The sequence below is a fragment of the Hyla sarda genome, chromosome 5, assembly GCF_029499605.1.
Source record: "Hyla sarda isolate aHylSar1 chromosome 5, aHylSar1.hap1, whole genome shotgun sequence".
In the NCBI taxonomy this organism is placed as follows: Eukaryota; Metazoa; Chordata; class Amphibia; order Anura; family Hylidae; genus Hyla; species Hyla sarda.
This window is the reverse complement of record NC_079193.1, coordinates 371,645,230-371,666,222: the sequence shown is the minus strand read 5'-3', so window position 1 is coordinate 371,666,222 and position 20,993 is coordinate 371,645,230. Positions and strand designations below refer to the sequence as shown.

Here is a 20,993-nt window from a genome sequence, read left to right as displayed (position 1 = left end):
GAGGAGGTTTGTTACAGTGTGTCACCCCAGTAGTAAGGAGATTACATGAGGAGGAGGTTTGTTACAGTGTGTCACCCCAGTAGTAAGGAGGTTACATGAGGAGGAGGTTTGTTACAGTGTGTCACCCCAGTAGTAGGGCAATTACATGAGGAGGAGGTTTGTTACAGTATGTCATCCCAGTAGTAAGGAGATTACATGAGGAGGAGGTTTGTTACAGTGTGTCACCCCAGTAGTAAGGAGGTTACATGAGGAGGAGGTTTGTTACAGTGTGTCACCCCAGTAGTAGGGTAATTACATGAGGAGGAGGTTTGTTACAGTATGTCATCCCAGTAGTAGGGAGATTACATGAGGAGGAGGTTTGTTACAGTGAGTCACCCCAGTAGTAAGGTGATTACATGAGGAGGAGGTTTGTTACAGTGTGATACCCCAGTAGTAAAGAGATTATATGGGAAGGAGGTTTGTTACAGTGTGTTACCCCAGTAGTAAGGAGATTACATGAGGAGGAGGTTTGTTATAGTGTGTCACCCTAGTAGTAAGGAGATTACATGAGGAGGAGGCTTGTTACAGTGTGTCACCCCAGTAGTAAGGTGATTACATGAGGAGGGGGTTTGTTACAGTGTGTCACCCCAGTAGTAAGGAGATTACATGAGCAGGAGGTTTGTTACAGTGTGTCACCCCAGTAGTAAAGTGATTACATGAGGAGGAGGCTTGTTACAGTGTGTCACCCCAGTAGTAAGGTGATTACATAGGGAGGGGGTTTGTTATAGTGTGTCACCCCAGTGGTAAGGAGATTACATGAGGAAGAGGTTTGTTACAGTGTGTCACTCCAGTAGTAAGGAGATTACATGAGGAAGAGGTTTGTTACAGTGTGTCACCCCAGTAGTAAGGTGATTACATGATGAGGAGGTTTGTTACAGTGTGTCACCCCAGTAGTAAGGTGATTACATGAGGAGGAGGTTTGTTACAGTGTGTCACCCCAGTAGTAAGATGATTACATGAGGAGGAGGTTTGTTACAGTGTGTCACCCCAGTAGTAAGGGGATTACATGAGGAGGAGGTTTGTTACAGTGTGTCAACCCAGTAGTAAGGAGATTGGATGAGGAGGATGTTTGTTACAGTGTGTTTCCCCAGTAGTAAGGTGGGGCATGTTAAAGGGCAGGCCAATGGGCGGAGTTCTTTTGCCTAGGTTGTCAAAAATCCTTGTACCAGCCCTGTTAACAATGTAATGTTTTAAATTTTTTGATATCACTATGATTGGTTTGGTCTGGTTGGTTAGACATCAGACATGAGCTGGTGGATGAGCATGTAAATTCCCTACCAGCTGTCTTATATTTTTTGTGACTTTTTTTAAAATTGAAAATTACTTTTTCAATCAGTCGTCAATCGTACAGTATATACAATGTATAATACACTCACCATACGTAGCATGACAGCACAATATACATCACAGGTTCTCACTCTATACATCATACCACACACTACACTAACATTACTGTACACATTATATACATGAGAGTACAATATACATCACAGGTTCTCACTCTATACATCATACCACACACTACACTAACATTACTGTACACATTATATACATGACAGCACAATATACATCACAGGTTCTCACTCTATACATCATACCACACACTACACTAACATTACTGTACACATTATATACATGAGAGTACAATATACATCACAGGTTCTCACTCTATACATCATACTTCACACTACACTAACATTACTGTACACATTATATACATGAGAGTACAATATACATCACAGGTTCTCACTCTATACATCATACCACACACTACACTAACATTACTGTACACATTATATACATGACAGCACAATATACATCACAGGTTCTCACTCTATACATCATACCACACACTACACTAACATTACTGTACACATTATATACATGACAGCACAATATACATCACAGGTTCTCACTCTATACATCATACCACACACTACACTAACATTCCTGTACACATTATATACATGAGAGTACAATATACATCACAGGTTCTCACTCTATACATCATACTACACACTACACTAACATTACTGTACACATTATATACATGAGAGTACAATATACATCACAGGTTCTCACTCTATACATCATACTACACACTACACTAACATTACTGTACACATTATATACATGACAGCACAATATACATCACAGGTTCTCACTCTATACATCATACTACACACTACACTAACATTCCTGTACACATTATATACATGAGAGTACAATATACATCACAGGTTCTCACTCTATACATCATACTACACACTACACTAACATTCCTGTACACATTATATACATGAGAGTACAATATACATCACAGGTTCTCACTCTATACATCATACTACACACTACACTAACATTCCTGTACACATTATATACATGAGAGTACAATATACATCACAGGTTCTCACTCTATACATCATACTACACACTACACTAATATTCCTGTACACATTATATACATGACAGCACAATATACATCACAGGTTCTCACTCTATACATCATACCACACACTACACTAACATTACTGTACACATTATATACATGAGAGTACAATATACATCACAGGTTCTCACTCTATACATCATACTACACACTACACTAATATTCCTGTACACATTATATACATGACAGCACAATATACATCACAGGTTCTCACTCTATACATCATACCACACACTACACTAACATTCCTGTACACATTATATACATGACAGCACAATATACATCACAGGTTCTCACTCTATACATCATACTACACACTACACTAACATTCCTGTACACATTATATACATGAGAGTACAATATACATCACAGGTTCTCACTCTATACATCATACTACACACTACACTAACATTACTGTACACATTATATACATGACAGCACAATATACATCACAGGTTCTCACTCTATACATCATACTACACACTACACTAACATTCCTGTACACATTATATACATGAGAGTACAATATACATCACAGGTTCTCACTCTATACATCATACTACACACTACACTAACATTCCTGTACACATTATATACATGACAGCACAATATACATCACAGGTTCTCACTCTATACATCATACTACACACTACACTAACATTACTGTACACATTATATACATGAGAGTACAATATACATCACAGGTTCTCACTCTATACATCATACTACACACTACACTAACATTACTGTACACATTATATACATGAGAGCACAATATACATCACAGGTTCTCACTCTATACATCATACTACACACTACACTAACATTACTGTACACATTATATACATGAGAGTACAATATACATCACAGGTTCTCACTCTATACATCATACCACACACTACACTAACATTACTGTACACATTATATACATGAGAGTACAATATACATCACAGGTTCTCACTCTATACATCATACTACACACTACACTAACATTACTGTACACATTATATACATGAGAGTACAATATACATCACAGGTTCTCACTCTATACATCATACCACACACTACACTAACATTACTGTACACATTATATACATCACAGCACAATATACATCACAGGTTCTCACTCTATACATCATACCACACACTACACTAACATTACTGTACACATTATATACATGAGAGTACAATATACATCACAGGTTCTCACTCTATACATCATACTTCACACTACACTAACATTACTGTACACATTATATACATGACAGCACAATATACATCACAGGTTCTCACTCTATACATCATACTACACACTACACTAACATTACTGTACACATTATATACATGACAGCACAATATACATCACAGGTTCTCACTCTATACATCATACCACACACTACACTAACATTACTGTACACATTATATACATGAGAGTACAATATACATCACAGGTTCTCACTCTATACATCATACTACACACTACACTAACATTACTGTACACATTATATACATGACAGCACAATATACATCACAGGTTCTCACTCTATACATCATACTACACACTACACTAACATTACTGTACACATTATATACATGAGAGTACAATATACATCACAGGTTCTCACTCTATACATCATACTACACACTACACTAACATTACTGTACACATTATATACATGAGAGTACAATATACATCACAGGTTCTCACTCTATACATCATACCACACACTACACTAACATTACTGTACACATTATATACATGACAGCACAATATACATCACAGGTTCTCACTCTATACATCATACTACACACTTCACTAACATTACTGTACACATTATATACATGAGAGTACAATATAAAGCACAGGTTCCCTACACTATACATCACTAGTTACGAGCAGCATAGGTCATATTCGAATTCGCGAAATTTCGCAAATGTATGGACGAATATTCGTCATTTTTTTGCTAAATTTGCATATTCGGTTTTTTTTCTATGCACATTTTCGAAAATGTATGCGCATTTGCGAAAATCGATGTGCATATGCGAATATTCGTGAGAATTAAGCCCTCCCTGTAATGGTATAGGGAACTAATGGGCTAGTGCATTAACTCTGTGATTTTTTGCCTATTGAAGCCAATAGGCTCATTGTAGTCTATGGGGATCTCACGGTATGTAAAACTGTAAGATGAGCAGGTGGGTCTCGGCAGTACAGTGGATGGGAGACCGTGTGGTGGTTTGAGTCCCGGGGTGGGACAGAGTGTTACAGTGTTGGGGTTAAACTTTACTTTCCAGGAAAAGCTGCTGAGTTGCCCATAGCAACCAATCAGATCGCTTCTTTCATTTTTCACAAGGCCTCTGCAAAATGAAAGAAGCGATCTGATTGGTTGCTATGGGCGACTGGACAACTTTTACTTTGCACAGGTTTTGATAAAAACCTATGGGGGGAGATTTATCAAAACCTGTCCAGAGGAAAAGTTTCTGAGTTGCCCATAGCACCCAATCAGATTGCTTCTTTAATTTTTGAAAAGGCCTCTGAAAAATGAAGGAAGCGATCTGCTTGGTTGCTGTGGGCAACTCAGAGACTTTTCCTCTGTACAGGTTTTGATAAATCTCCCTCTATGTGGGAGATTCATCAAAACCAGTGTAGAGGAAGAGTGGTGCAGTTGCCCATAGCAACCAATCAGGATGATTCTATCATTTTTAACAAGGCCTTTGAAAAATGAAAGAAGCAATCTGATTGGTTGCTATGGGCAACTGGACAACCTTTACTCTGCACAGGTATTGATAAATATCCCATTATGTTCCTTAACCTTCCATTCATTCATTCATTCATTCATTCATACCCAGCCTTACACATAACATCCAGTTTCAATTAACCCCCTTATCCATATTTGGTACCCCATTAACCTATTTCCCATGGTTCAAACACTCAGTTAATTGCCAATTGACCTAGTTCCCACGGTTCAAATGCTTTCTTAGTTACCAATTGACCTACTTTTTTGAGAATATTCGTAATTGCGAATATATAGTGCTATATTCGCAATATTTGTGAATTCGCGAATATGCGATATTCACGATTAAAATTCGAATTGCGAATATTCGCGAGCAACACTATACATCACACTACATGCTACACTAACATTCCTGCACACATTATATGCATGAGTACAATATAAAGCACAGGTTCCCTACACTATACATCACACAACATGCTACACCAACATTCCTGCACCCATTATATACATGGCAGTACAATATACAGCACAGGTGTACCTACACTATACAGTACATCATACCACACACTAACTACACTAACATTCCAGCACACATTATATACATGGCAGTACAAGATACAGCATAGATGTACCTACACTATACATCAGTCTACATGCTACACTAACATTACTGTACACATTATATACATGGCAGTACAATATACAGCACAGGTGTACCTACACTATACAGTACATGATACCACACACTACACGGACATTCCTGCACCCATTATATACATGGCAGTACAAGATACAGCATAGATGTACCTACACTATACATCAGTCTACATGCTACACTAACATTCCTGCACACATTATACACATGACAGTACAATGTACAGTACAGGTGTACCTACACTATACACCATAATAAATGCTATACTAACATTCCTGCACATATTATACTCATGACAGTCCAATATACAGTGCAGGCATCTCTACACTATACATCATACAACATGCTACATTAACATTTCTGAATACATTTTAAAAATGTTTTCAAACCCAACAGTATGAATGGGACAGTATAGAGATAAGGACATGATGGGACATATTGGGCTACAGAGGTATATCCATATACTTTGATGAATACTGCCACTCACAAGTGATATGTGTGTGTTTTTTTTCTAGAGGAACTGGCGCCTGATAAGACTTTTTCACAACTCTGCAATGATCTGCAAGTAAGTCCTCTGGCATGGACATGTACAATGTGTTATGTTGCATTTGGGTAGACTAGCATTTCAAAACTAGTGTACCTCCAGCTGTTGCAAAACAAAAACTCACAGCATGCTGGGAGTTGTTGTTTTGCAATAGCTAAAGATACATTGTTTGGGAAACACTAGAGTAGACTGTTGTCCATGTTGATTCCTCAAGTCTAAATGGAGCATTTGTTGCGATCATTCCTAATGGCCCCATCTACTATGGCTTCCGATTGTGACAATTTGCCCTACACCCCCCCCCCACCCCATGCCCCGGAAAGTAAAGCCTGGTGTTTATTTCCCCCCTGGTATTCTTCACACCCCTAGATCAATACCCCCATCCCTATATTTGGGGACATTGACATCCCCTCTGCAGAGTAGTCCAACACAATGTGTTGCAACTAGTTCCAAATAGAATGGGATCATACAGAGATTGACCCCCCTCTCTCCAAGGGCCCAATAGCAGCCACATGGTCTGCCTCAATGGTACATATGCCTTTACATACAGTAGTCAAGGATGTTAAAGGGGTACGCCACTCCCCAGCATTCGGAACATGTAGTTCGGAAGACTAGGTGCGGGCTTTGGGGGTCGCCACGCCCCTCGTGACATCATGCCCCGCCCTTCATGATGTCACAGCTCGCCCCTCAATGGCCATCACACCCCCTTCCATAGACTTGCATTGATAAGGGGTGGGGCGTGATATTGCGAGGGGGGTGGCAACCCTCGAAGCCTGCACCCAGTGTTCGGAACTAGATGTTCCAAATGCTGGGGAGGGGAGTACCCCTTTAAGACATGTTTGGTGATAAGATTCCTCCACTGAGACCAAGATAGTGCCCCCTGTAGACGACATCCTATGTCCATGGAAGCCCAGTGTTTCCCCAGCAGTCTGGTCACTGGTGAGTTGCATTTCTAATGACGACTTTCAATATAAGAAGCAATGCTATTGTTCTGTCCTTTTTATGTATGAGGGTACATAACTTGACCGACAGCTGAAAAAGGAATAAGGTCCAACTTGCAAGGATATATATGTTGGGAAACTTAGAAACAGAAAAATAACGCACTTACTAATGCACACCGATGTATGATAATGCATTCAATACATTACTGTACAAGCCAATGCAAATACAATGGGCATATTTATCAAAACCCATGTAGAGGAAAATGTAGTTGTGTGGACACACCGTAGATGCTACCATAAGCTTGAATGAAGAGGATTGCTTTGGATCTTACTAGCCATGTGCTCACCTCTGGAGCACTGACTGTGAAATGAGGTAATGGTGTCTCGTAGAGCAGGGATAGAGTGCAGCCCTGAACTCCCACTCCCTCTGTCCCTGCCTTCTTGTGTACCCACACTAGCAAGCGGGTCCACAACTACGGTGCCAGTCCCTTCCTATATAAGTGATGGGAGTCAGTAGTCAAAATAATTAACTACAAAAAACTGACAAAGGTCGAGAACAGCTAGATTCACACAAAGTAACAAAAATAGACCTAAACACACACACATACAAATACGCAGTCAACAAGCAGAGTCCAAGCCAGGAGGGAACAAAGTACAATAACAGAGTGTAAAATGGTAGTCAAAAGCCAAGCCAAGAGTCACAGAACCAGAATTAACAATATAAGTACAGAGGTTGCTAGGTCAGTTACTAGAACTTTCACAGGCAAGGAATGACTGGAAAAGACCTCCTTATATATGCCTGTGAAACTAACAGGAGGACTCTAATTGGCTGGAAACTGAACCACACCCAAGGCACAGAGGCTCAGTCGCAGCAACCAAGATAAACAAAACTCTCAATGAAGTTTAACCCTTCGGGTCAAACACGGGCGAGTCATTACAAATGGCTGCTATGGGCTGAACTGATGATGTCATCAGAATGCATAGGCTCCAGGCTATGGAAGCAAACATGGCTGAGAAAACTTCTAATGTGCATATCTACAGTGTATGTAAATGGCCACAAGATGGAGCCATTACAACATGAACAGAGAATTATACACTATTAACACAAAACATAGTAACCCATACAATAATATCAAGTTACAAAGGCATGACAGCTATATTAACCTTTTATGTATATACAGTCCATAAACACAGAATAATACAGAGTACTTGATGCTCATCATATCTATATGTGATGTCCCAGCACCAAAGGCTGTCCTGTGGGCTGTGGATCTCCTCGGGCATTCTTAATCTACAAGTCTCAAGTCTATCTAATTCAAGTGGTTGAAAAGCACCATAAGGCCCAGCAAGGCAACAGGGCTCCCAGGGGTTACACTGCATCCCTTCTACTCTGCTCCGTACTGCGAGTATTGTACCATTTGCTCCTGCCTCAGTAAAAGACAGTTATCCGTAACCCGACGTCGGTGTGTTTATTTCCCGTGCCTGGCCCAGGAGAAGCTGTCTCCACCTCGGACCGTGTGTAGGCTAACGGTGCCCTGGCATCACGAATTGACAGGTGTATCTTGCACCCACGTGTCACCACATATAGACTTATGTAGGGTTTTCTTCTTCTTAGGTTGCTGAGGTTTGGGCCATCTGACCAGACCATCAATGTCTTTCATAATCATATCTCTTCATACTTTGTACGAGCGTCACAAGACTGTGCTCTTTGTATTCTCCTCTTCTCTATCTATATCTATGATCTTGGTCTATGGTCTTCAATATCTTTCCATAGATACCTATTGGCTGTCGACCATCATTTCTTCTGTCATGTCTCCTCGTTAACTAAAACTTTAGGACTTAATAGGACCTCTTGTATTTTTTCCACCTCAGTCTGTTTCAGCCTCTATACAACCCATAAGTAACATGAAGCCTGTCTTCTGCATACTTCATTCTTCTCGTATAGTACCTTTATCTATTGGCTTGATAACTGCATCGTCCTCCTCTTGGGCTGGCAGATTTGGTTCTTGACCATTTCTCCAACTTTACCAAACTTATGTCTGACAATTACACAGGTTGATAATTTCTCAATTTAATACATTATTACAGGATTCTAGCAAAATGCTTGACAGACTGCTATTCACATCACCACCACTAGATGGCCACATAGACACCTATGGCATAAATCCCTCCCGACAGTGTATAAAAATCATGTACCAAGTACCAAATCATGTTATTCTTCAAAGCAAGTCATCTCAGGATATATGTCGAGCCAAGAGGAAAGTTGAGTAAGGACACATCTGTATGGCTGCTGAGGCAATCCCAATGTGAATGCTCCAGAGGTTCTTTTCCCGATACACCTAGCTCTAGTTTATCAAAACAATTGGGTTTAGGAAAAACCTGAAATGAAAAATTGTGCAACATTTTTAGGTTTGGTAGAATTTTCTCACTTTCTTCTTCCTGGTGAATCTGCAGTAGGAAAAGTTTGAGAAGCCCCGCCCATGAGGAACAAACCTGTTCCCTCATGTGTGTCATTTTTTGTTATTAGATACAATTAGAGAGCTATTTCGGTGCTCCAGCGTTCTGAACATTCTGTTCAGAATGCTCAGAGTCAGAGTCCGTGATCGTGATGTCACAGCCACGCCCCCTCATGACATCATGCCAAATCCCCTCCATTCATGTCTATGGGAGGGGATGTGGCATAATGTCATAAGGGGCATGACCGTGACATCACAACCACTGATGCAGGAACTTGTTTAGAGTGCCAAGTGCTGCTGGAAATTGTGGGGGGGGGGGGGGGGAGCGGACCCAGCGGCGGGACCCCTGCGATCAGACATCTTATCCCCTATTCTTTTGATAGGGGATAAGATGTCTGGCAGCGGAGTACCCCTTAAATTCCAAATTAACACATAAGAAAAAATCCCCATTGCAACTTTTGATTCTTCTAAGAAAGTTGCTGTGCTTCTCGATCATGCCCACCCACCTGCTCCTTATTAAATAATAAAGTAACTCCGACAGCAGAGTAAAAATAGCCCCTGGGTCGAGCTATATCTGCTGCATGTAGAATAGTTAATAATGATCACAACAGTCTTTGATCTGCACCTTCTCCTGCACGCTCAGCGCTGCCTCCGGCTGTCTTCAGATCTCGCCGAGTCTCCGCTCAGATGTGGAGTTGGTCACCTAGCAGCCCCGGGAAGACTTCAATAGTTCCCACACAGCTTGGTTCCTCATCCTACAGACTATCTTATCTCTAATTCAGGATTGGCAGATTATATCGCTCAGTTGCTGTTCCTCTGAAAGGTACGTTTAGAGATGAAAGCAGATGCATCAGCAGATAACTACGGGAGGACCTCTGCCAGCCGGCCTGCTGCTTCTCCGGAAGCCTTCTGAATTAAGCAGAATCAGTACCGAGCAGGTACATGATGTAGGTCAAGTTGTACAGAGCTCCCTAGGAGATAATTAAAGGGGTTCTCCACCATAAGGTGATTTTAGTACGTACCTGGCAGACAGTAATGGACATGCTTAGGAAGGATCTGCGCTTGTCTTGGGGCTAAATGGCTAGGTTGTGAGATTACCATAACACTGTGGCTAGCTGTTTGTGAACCAGTATTTCCTGTTTGACTTCTCTTTTTTTGACTACAAATCCCACAATTCCATTTTCCTCCCTCCCACACATCAGCCACCCCACCCATTGAAACATAAACGAGCTGCATCCATTCAAAAGACCTGTGGTTTTCAATCAGGGTGCCTACATCTGTTGCATTAGTCGCAGATTGATTCCTCCACCCATTGAAGCAGACAGGCTCCCTGTTATCAGCTGACTTGTGAGTCAGGTCTTGGCCCCATTGCAACCTGGGAATAATCTGAGACAACAGTCATTTTGTATACTGTTAAAAGTAAATATTGGAGTGAAAATCACATAAGAATTGTGAGAAAACCGTCACACACAGGTACAGACACTATATTATGGACTACACTAACTTTACAGCCCCTGTAGCATAGTCAAATAAAAAAATCCTGGAATACCCCTTTCAAAGGTGTCATTGTACTTATCATTATTGTCTTATTTATTATTAATATTATTATTATTAACCCCTTAGACAAAAAAAAAAAATTCTCTTATTTTTCCTCCCCATCTCCGAAGAGCCATAACTCTTTTAAAGGGGTATTCCCGTGCCCCAGCCTTCTGAACATCCGGTTCACTAGGCTTTGAGCAGGAGTTTGCGGTCGCAACGTCACGGCCACGCCTCCCCTCGTAACGTCATGCCATGCCCCGTCCATTGATGTCTATGGGAAGGCACGTGTTAGTCGTCACGCCCCCTCCCATAGACATCAATGGAGGGGCCGTGGTGTGACATCACAAGAGGGCATGACATGATGTCACGAGGGGCATGGCCGTGATACCGCGACTGCTGCTTCAAGCCTTCTGATCTGGATGTTCAAAAGACTGGGGCAAGGGAGTACCCCTTTAATTCTCTAGCTACAGAACCATATGTAGGCTTGGTTTTTTGCGGGACCTGTTGTATTTTTTTTTTATATTTTGTTATAAAATATACTAGAAAACAGAAAATAATATATATTTAAATATATATATTTTTGAAGGTAAAATAAATACACTTTTTTTTTTTTTACTATGATAAAATTGAAATGTTATCTGTATTCCTCAGATTGCCACTTCTGACTTGTATAATTTTTACTTATTTCTTTCTTTTCTGTCTATGAAGCAGTATGGGGGCCAATTTTTAGGACCATAGAACAATTATTTTATTCTCTAGAGCCAGCTGTCAAAGAGTCGTTCCCGAAGCCCTAAGCTGCTGGGGGCTGCTTCATCTCCTTCTCTTCCCCTCCCATCCCTATTTCTGTTTGACTGACAGTCAGCTGGAAGTGGAGCCCAGTTTCCTGCGCAATGTATACAAATTGTCCTGATGTGCGAGATTAAGAAACAGGGCTCGGCTTCCAGCTGACTGTCAATCAAGGAGGGACAGGGAGGGGGAAAGAGGAGGTGTTCCAGCCCTTAGCACTACTAATTACACCATAGAATAAAAGCATTTTTATTCGTTATAAAGTACAGACAGATACAGATTTAGCCGCTGTTACCATTATACATGTTAGCGCATAATGGTAAACTTTTATTTAAAGCTTTGAGAAAAAAAAATCACATTAAAAATAATTCGTAGATTTTAGCATGTCATTCCTACATTTCACCACCAGGTGACACATGGACCTACGTATGCTGCAGTCTATTTGAGAAAAAGTTACATGAACAAGTGCTGCCACCTGCTAGCAACATCTTAAAGGGGTACTCCGCCCCTAGACATCTTATCCCGGGGGGTCCCACCGCTGGGGACCCCTGCGATCTCGGCTGCGGCACCCCAGACATGCACAGAGAAAACTTCGCTCCGTGCAGGATGACTGGCTATGCGGGGCGGAGGCTGGTGACCTCACGGACACGCCCCGCTCGTGACAATGCGGCCATACCCCCTCAATGCAAGTCTATGGGAGGGGGCGTGACTGCCGTCACGCCCCCTCCCATAGACTTGCATTGAGGGGGCATGGCCGTGATGTCACAAGCGGGGTGCGGCCTTGACGTCACGAGCCTTCGGCTGAGCTCCCCTTTAAATTACAGAATAAGCAATTCACCAGGCTACCTTAAAAAAATCCCTGGCCTGATATCGTAGCAGTGTAGTGCATCAAGGATAATGTTAACAATGGCTACATCTTTATATAAAAGGTGTCATGTGACTCCTTGCCTTAATAGAATCTAAGACCATGTTTACACAACAGAATTTCAGAGGGGAATCTTTGTCCTGGATTGCGCTCGGAAATTCCATTGCAGCAGAGTTCCATTGATTTCAATGGGATTCTGCAGCTCCGTCAACATGGCAAAATGTAATTCTCTGCTGTAAGAATTAACATGTCAATTCTTTCATCGGTGTCCACTTGGAAATGCATTGCCGGTGCACTTCTGAGTGGTCCTAGAGCCGTCTCAGCAGTTTGGAATTGCAGATGACAGATTTCCTTTAATGGTAGGGTCACATGTAGCGCATCTGCAGCGTACTTACCGCTGCGGATGTGCTGGTGCTAGTCCCTTCTGCTAATGATTGGTGTCAGCACATCCACACCGTGAAATATTCTGCAGATGTACTACATGTGACCCTACCCTTAAAGGAGCTATACAGCCTTAATTGATGACCTATCCTAAGATTGAGCCATCAGTATTAGATCAGTGGGGGTCCGACTCCTGGCACCCCTGATGATCAGTAGCTTGAATAGTTTATAGTGGTTTTTGCATCGTCATAGTATTAGTGGTGGTGGTGCAAGGTACTACAGCATTGTCTTATCCACTCACCTTAGCGTCGAAACCCCATCTCACAGCTCATTAGATGGGATTCCAGAAATCGGACCCCTCGTAATATAAAAGTGATGGCCAATCTTATCAATAAGCCATTCGTTTTATAAGGTTGGATAATCCTTTTGTGATGGCTAACGGGGTGGTGAGTATGGTGTATTGACAGGGTTTTGTGACTGGAATAGAGTTTGTGATGCCAGGGTATTGTTAACCTCCACAATCCAAGGATAATCAGCTTCCTGGGCCAAGCGCTGGGGCAATAAAAACCAAAGATGCAAAGTTACGGAAACTGCTTTTACTGAACGTTCTTGGAGGCGGATGTTACAGGCCATGCAGTATTGGTATGGATTGTATCAGTGACCTAGTAAATATCTAACCCCTGTAAAATTCGTTATATATTGATCAGATTAAAGTGCATGCACATAAGTAAATCACACAGACACACATTGTCAGTGATAACATACTTCTACATTTTATTTGGCAGTCGTCCAGTTATATAGTCATTGCAATAAGTGTAAGTTCTCACCCTCACTAGAGAGGTGAATATAGCCTTGGCATACCATATAAGGTATGGTCTCTCTGTCAGATTTTTTTGAAGGCTTTAAGGCATTGGCTAGGACAGGAAATTCCTTACACGAAGGGAGGGGGGGGGGGGGGAACAAGGAGCAGAGTAGCATGGAGGATGGGCCTTGTCAAATAGTCTTTTTATACTGTACACATTCAGTGGTCCCTCAACATACGATGGTAATCCGTTCCAAATGGACCATCGTTTGTTGAAACCATCGTATGTTGAGGGATCCGTGCAATGTAAAGTATAGGACAGTGGTCTACAACCTGCGGACCTCCAGATGTTGCAAAACTACAACACCCAGCATGCCCGGACAGCCGTTGGCTGTCCGGGCATGCTGGTTGTTGTAGTTTTGCAACATCTGGAGGTCCGCAGGTTGTAGACCACTGTTAGAGGAAGTTGTACTCACCTGTCCCCGCCGCTCCGGACCATCACCGCTCGTCGCCGTCCATCACTGTCGCCGCGTCCCCGAGGTGACCCCGACACTCCGGCAAGGCCTCTGCTTCCCCGGCATCCACGCTCTCCGTCGCCGCCATCACGTCACTACGCACGCCGCTCCTATTGGATGACAGGACGGCGTGCACAGCGACGTGATGACGACGATGGAGAGCGCCGACGATGCAGAGGATCCCGAAGAGGACGCACCGGAGCCCCGAGGACAGGTAAGTGATCGTCAGCGGACCACACGGGGCACCGTAAACGGATATCCGGTGGTAGCTGAAGCAGTCTGCGCTGCCGGATAGCCGTTTATGCGATGGCCCCGACATAAAAAAGCATCGTATGTTGATGCTGCCTCTGAGAGTGATCGTATGTTAAAATTATCGTATATCGGGGCCATCGTAGGTCAAGGGGTCATTGTGTGTGTGTATATATATACATATATATATATATATATATATATATATATATATATATATATAAAATATCCATTACAGTATAACAGTAAACATTGGTAGTGCAATATTGGGGTAAAGTTGCAGAAATAGTCACTTTAGATCACTGGGCACTCTGGAACTTGTAGTTATGGTGCAACTGTGATGACTTGATTGGACTTTAGACTGACTTTGGAGATAACTAACACAGACGTGGAGTACTCCACACTACATCCAGGAATTGCTTACTGCCAGGGATAGACTTTGACTTTTGGATCGGAGCTGCCAGAGGCTTTCTACACTTCTACACACAATCCTTGACTAGCATCATGGGCCTTTTAGGCTCTCAGGCACATCTTCCCACAACTTGGACTTTGATTGACTTGACCTGTATGACGGAATGCTAGCGGTGTAGTGTAGTTGCCGAGCACTTGACTGCTCCTTTAGACTCCACTGACTTCTGTGACTGGAATTTTTTCCAGAATTAATAAAAATATAGAATCTTAAGCTAGGTTCGCACGGCCATTTTCATCTGACCTGTTAAGCGTCCGATCGGCCTTTTTTTTTTTTTTTTTTTGAGCCTATCAGACCCTGAAACTGGCCAGATGCAAATGGCTACTGCTGGGTCCCGATGGCCCCCATTCACCTGCCGTCGGTGACCCGGTAATTTTACAGTATTTTAGCAAAGAAAATATAGAGCTTGCATTATTTTTTTTTTCTCCGCTTTACTCCCGGATTGCTGACGCAACTCCAAATAGACAGAGTCCAGCAGCAATGTGAATGAGGCCTTAGTGAAATGAAAAGGGGGACGTCATGTTGATAACTAACTGATTTTGCCAGAAGAAACTGTTGGTAGTCACACTTGAGAAATGCGTTATTTAATCATTTTAATATTTTTATTCATTTTTCCAATCGACTAATACAATCTAACAAAAAAAAAAAATCAAAATACAATTACAATATTTCATTAAAAAAAAATACATTTTTAATCAATTGATGCCAGAAAGTTAAACAGATTTGTAAATTACTCCTACCGTATATACTCGAGTATAAGCCGACCCGAATATAAGCCGAGGCCCCTAATTTCACCCCAAAAACCTAGGAAAAGTTATTGACTCGACTATAAGCCTAGGGTGGGAAATACATCATCCCCCCTGTCATTTTCACCCTGTCATCATCTCCCCCCTTCATCATCACCGCCTGTCAATCCCCTCAGTGGTCTTCAACCTGCGGACCTCCAGATGTTGCAAAACTACAACTCCCAGCATGCCCAGACAGCCATCGGCCATTTTCAGCCATTTTCACCAGGAGGCCCTCTTCTCCGCTCGCTCCGGCCCCGGACTAGTGATGTTGCCTTGACGACGACGCACAGGGACGTTCATGCGCATGAAAGTCCCTGTGCGTCGTCATCAAGGCAACGTCACTAGTCCGGGGATGGAGCGAGCGGAGAAGACGGCCTCCTGGTGAAAATGTACAGCCCGGAACGACTAACCCTCCCCACCGGACGGTCCCTGCAGCATAGATGGCCCGGACCAGCTCACCCTTCTTTCCCACCGAGGGGAGGTGAGTAGAAAACTAAAAGGGGGGGGGGGGCTGGATGACGACGAAGGCCCGCGCAGTGGTCTTCAACCTGCGGACCTCCAGATGTTTCCAGGCGGAGAGTTCACTCGAGTATAAGCCAAGGGGGGCGTTTTCAGTGCTGAAAAACTCGGCTTATACTCGAGTATATACAGTATTTAAAAATCGAAATCCTTCCAGTACTTATCAGCTGCAGTGTGCTCTTTTCTTTTTGAATTTCCTTTTTTTGTCTGACCACAGTGCTCTCTGCTGACACTTCTGTACATATCAGGAACCGTTGTCACGATGCCGGCTGGCAGGTAGTGGACCCTCTGTGCCAGAGAGGGATTGGCGTGGACCGTGCTAGTGGACCGGTTCTAAGCCACTACTGGTTTTCACCAGAGCCCGCCGCAAAGCGGGATGGTCTTGCTGCGGCGGTAGTGACCAGGTCGTATCCACTAGCAACGGCTCACCTCTCTGGCTGCTGAAGATAGGCGCGGTACAAGGGAGTAGGCAGAAGCAAGGTCGGACGTAGCAGAAGGTCGGGGCAGGCAGCAAGGATCGTAGTCAGGGGCAACGGCAGAAGGTCTGGAAACACAGGCAAGGAACACACAAGGAACGCTTTCACTGGCACTAAGGCAACAAGATCCGGCAAGGGAGTGCAAGGGAAGTGAGGTAATATAGGGAAGTGCACAGGTGAAAACCCTAATTGGAACCACTGCGCCAATCAGCGGCGCAGTGGCCCTTTAAATCGCAGAGACCCGGCGCGCGCGCGCCCTAGGGAGCGGGGCCGCGCGCGCCGGGACAGAACAGACGGGGAGCGAGTCAGGTAGGGGAGCCGGGGTGCGCATCGCGAGCGGGCGCTACCCGCATCGCGAATCGCACCCCGGCTGGCAGCGGGATCGCAGCGCCCCGGGTCAGAGGACGTGACCGGAGCGCTGCAGCGGAGGGAGTGAAGCGAGCGCTCCGGGGAGGAGCGGGGACCCGGAGCGCTCGGCGTAACAGTACCCCCCCCCTTGGGTCTCCCCCTCTTCTTGGAGCCTGAGAACCTGAGGAGCAGACTTTTGTCAAGGATGTTGTCCTCAGGTTCCCAGGATCTCTCTTCAGGACCACAACCCTCCCAGTCTACTAAAAAAAAATTTTTCCCTCTGACCTTTTTGGCAGCCAAAATTTCCTTGACCGAGAAGACGTCCGAGGAGCCGGAAACAGGAGTGGGAGGAACAGATTTGGGAGAAAAACGGTTGAGGATGAGTGGTTTGAGAAGAGAGACGTGAAAGGCATTAGGGATACGAAGAGAAGGAGGAAGAAGAAGTTTATAAGAGACAGGATTAATTTGACACAAAATTTTGAAAGGACCAAGATAGCGTGGTCCCAACTTGTAGCTAGGGACACGGAAGCGGACATATTTAGCGGAGAGCCATACCTTGTCTCCAGGGGAAAAAACGGGGGGAGCTCTTCTTTTCTTATCCGCGAACCTCTTCATGCGTGAAGAAGCCTGTAAGAGAGAATTTTGGGTCTCTCTCCATATAATGGAAAGGTCACGAGAAATTTCATCCACAGCGGGCAGACCAGAGGGCAAGGGGGTAGGGAGGGGGGGAAGAGGGTGACGGCCGTACACCACGAAAAATGGGGATTTGGAGGAAGATTCAGAGACCCTGAAGTTATACGAGAATTCGGCCCATGGAAGGAGATCTGCCCAGTCATCCTGGCGGGAGGAAACAAAATGTCGCAAATAATCACCAAGGATCTGGTTAATTCTTTCTACTTGTCCATTGGACTGGGGATGATATGCAGAGGAGAAATTTAATTTAATCTTGAGTTGTTTACAGAGAGCCCTCCAGAATTTAGACACGAATTGGACCCCTCTATCCGAGACAATCTGCGTAGGCAACCCGTGAAGACGAAAAATGTGTACAAAAAATTGTTTAGCCAACTGAGGCGCAGAAGGAAGACCAGGAAGAGGGATGAAATGTGCCATTTTGGAGAATCGATCAACGACCACCCAAATAACGGTGTTGCCACGGGAAGGGGGTAAATCAGTAATAAAATCCATACCAATCAGAGACCAAGGCTGTTCGGGGACAGGCAGAGGATGAAGAAAACCAGCGGGCTTCTGGCGAGGAGTCTTATCCCGGGCACAGATAGTGCAGGCTCGCACAAAGTCCCCAACATCCGTCTCCAGAGTCGGCCACCAATAGAAGCGGGAGATGAGTTGCACAGATTTCTTGATGCCCGCATGACCTGCGAGATGGGAGGAGTGACCCCATTTGAGGATTCCGAGGCGTTGGCGTGGAGAAACAAAGGTCTTTCCTGGAGGAGTCTGCCTGATGGAGGCAGGAGAAGTGGAGATCAGGCAGTCAGGTGGAATGATGTGTTGCGGAGGGAGATCAACTTCTGAGGCATCCGAGGAACGAGAGAGAGCATCGGCCCTAATGTTCTTATCGGCAGGACGAAAGTGAATCTCAAAATTAAATCGGGCAAAGAACAGAGACCACCGGGCCTGGCGAGGATTCAGCCGTTGGGCAGACTGGAGGTAGGAGAGGTTCTTGTGGTCGGTGTAGATAATAACAGGAAATCTTGATCCCTCCAGCAGATGCCTCCATTCCTCAAGTGCTAATTTAATGGCTAGAAGCTCTCGATCCCCGATGGAGTAGTTCCTCTCCGCTGGAGAGAAGGTCCTAGAGAAAAAACCACAAGTGACAGCATGCCCGGAAGAATTTTTTTGTAGAAGAACAGCTCCAGCTCCCACTGAGGAGGCATCAACCTCCAATAGGAAGGGTTTGGAAGGGTCAGGTCTGGAGAGCACGGGAGCCGAAGAAAAGGCAGACTTGAGTCGTTTAAAGGAGTCTTCTGCTTGAGGAGGCCAGGACTTGGGATCAGCATTTTTTTTGGTTAAAGCCACGATAGGAGCCACAATGGTAGAAAAATGTGGAATAAATTGCCTGTAATAATTGGCGAACCCCAAAAAGCGTTGGATAGCACGGAGTCCGGAGGGGCGTGGCCAATCTAAGACGGCAGAGAGTTTGTCTGGATCCATCTGTAGTCCCTGGCCAGAGACCAAATATCCTAGAAAAGGAAGAGATTGGCATTCAAACAGACATTTCTCAATTTTGGCATAGAGTTGGTTGTCACGAAGTCTCTGAAGAACCATACGGACATGCTGGCGGTGTTCTTCTAGATTGGCAGAAAAAATTAGGATATCGTCCAGATATACAACAACACAGGAGTATAACAGATCACGAAAAATTTCATTGACAAAGTCTTGGAAGACGGCAGGGGCATTGCACAGTCCAAAGGGCATGACCAGATACTCAAAGTGTCCATCTCTGGTGTTAAATGCCGTTTTCCACTCGTCCCCCTCTCTGATGCGGATGAGGTTATAGGCGCCTCTTAAGTCCAATTTAGTGAAGATGTGGGCACCTTGGAGGCGATCAAAGAGTTCAGAGATGAGGGGTAAGGGGTAGCGGTTCTTAACCGTGATTTTATTAAGACCGCGGTAGTCAATGCAAGGACGTAGGGAGCCATCTTTTTTGGACACAAAGAAAAATCCGGCTCCGGCAGGAGAGGAGGATTTACGGATAAAGCCCTTTTTTAGATTCTCCTGGACGTATTCGGACATGGCAAGAGTCTCTGGGGCAGAGAGAGGATAAATTCTGCCCCGGGGTGGAGTAGTACCCGGGAGGAGGTCGATAGGGCAATCATAAGGCCTGTGAGGAGGTAGAGTCTCAGCTTGTTTTTTGCAGAAAACATCCGCGAAGTCCATATAGGCCTTAGGGAGACCGGTTACTGGAGGAACCACAGAGTTACGGCAAGGGTTACTGGGAACCGGTTTTAGACAGTTCTTGGAACAAGAGGACCCCCAACTCTTGATCTCCCCAGTGGACCAATCCAGGGTTGGGGAATGAAGTTGAAGCCAGGGAAGTCCAAGGAGAATCTCCGAGGTGCAATTGGGGAGGACCAAAAGTTCAATCCTCTCATGATGAGATCCGATGCTCATAAGAAGGGGCTCCGTGCGGAAACGTATGGTACAGTCCAATCTTTCATTATTTACACAATTGATGTAGAGGGGTCTGGTGAGACTGGTCACCGGGATGTTGAACCTGTTGACGAGAGAGGCCAAAATAAAATTTCCTGCAGATCCAGAGTCCAAGAAGGCCACTGTAGAGAAGGAGAAGGCAGAGGCAGACATCCGCACTGGCACAGTAAGACGTGGAGAAGCAGAGTAGACATCAAGGACTGTCTCACCTTTGTGCGGAGTCAGCGTACGTCTTTCCAGGCGGGGAGGACGGATAGGACAATCCCTCAGGA

General features: G+C 44.2%; 1 protein-coding gene across 3 annotated transcripts in view; it reads left to right on the top strand.

Moving 5' to 3' along the window:
* Positions 1–20,993, top strand: part of FAM135B (family with sequence similarity 135 member B) — a 174,501-nt gene that overhangs the window by 97,085 nt on the left and 56,423 nt on the right. For all 3 annotated transcript variants that reach the window (XM_056522809.1, XM_056522810.1, XM_056522811.1), the window contains one exon: positions 6,394–6,443. In XM_056522809.1, coding sequence (XP_056378784.1) covers positions 6,394–6,443 — 50 coding nt within the window. The remainder of the gene's footprint in view (positions 1–6,393; positions 6,444–20,993) is intronic.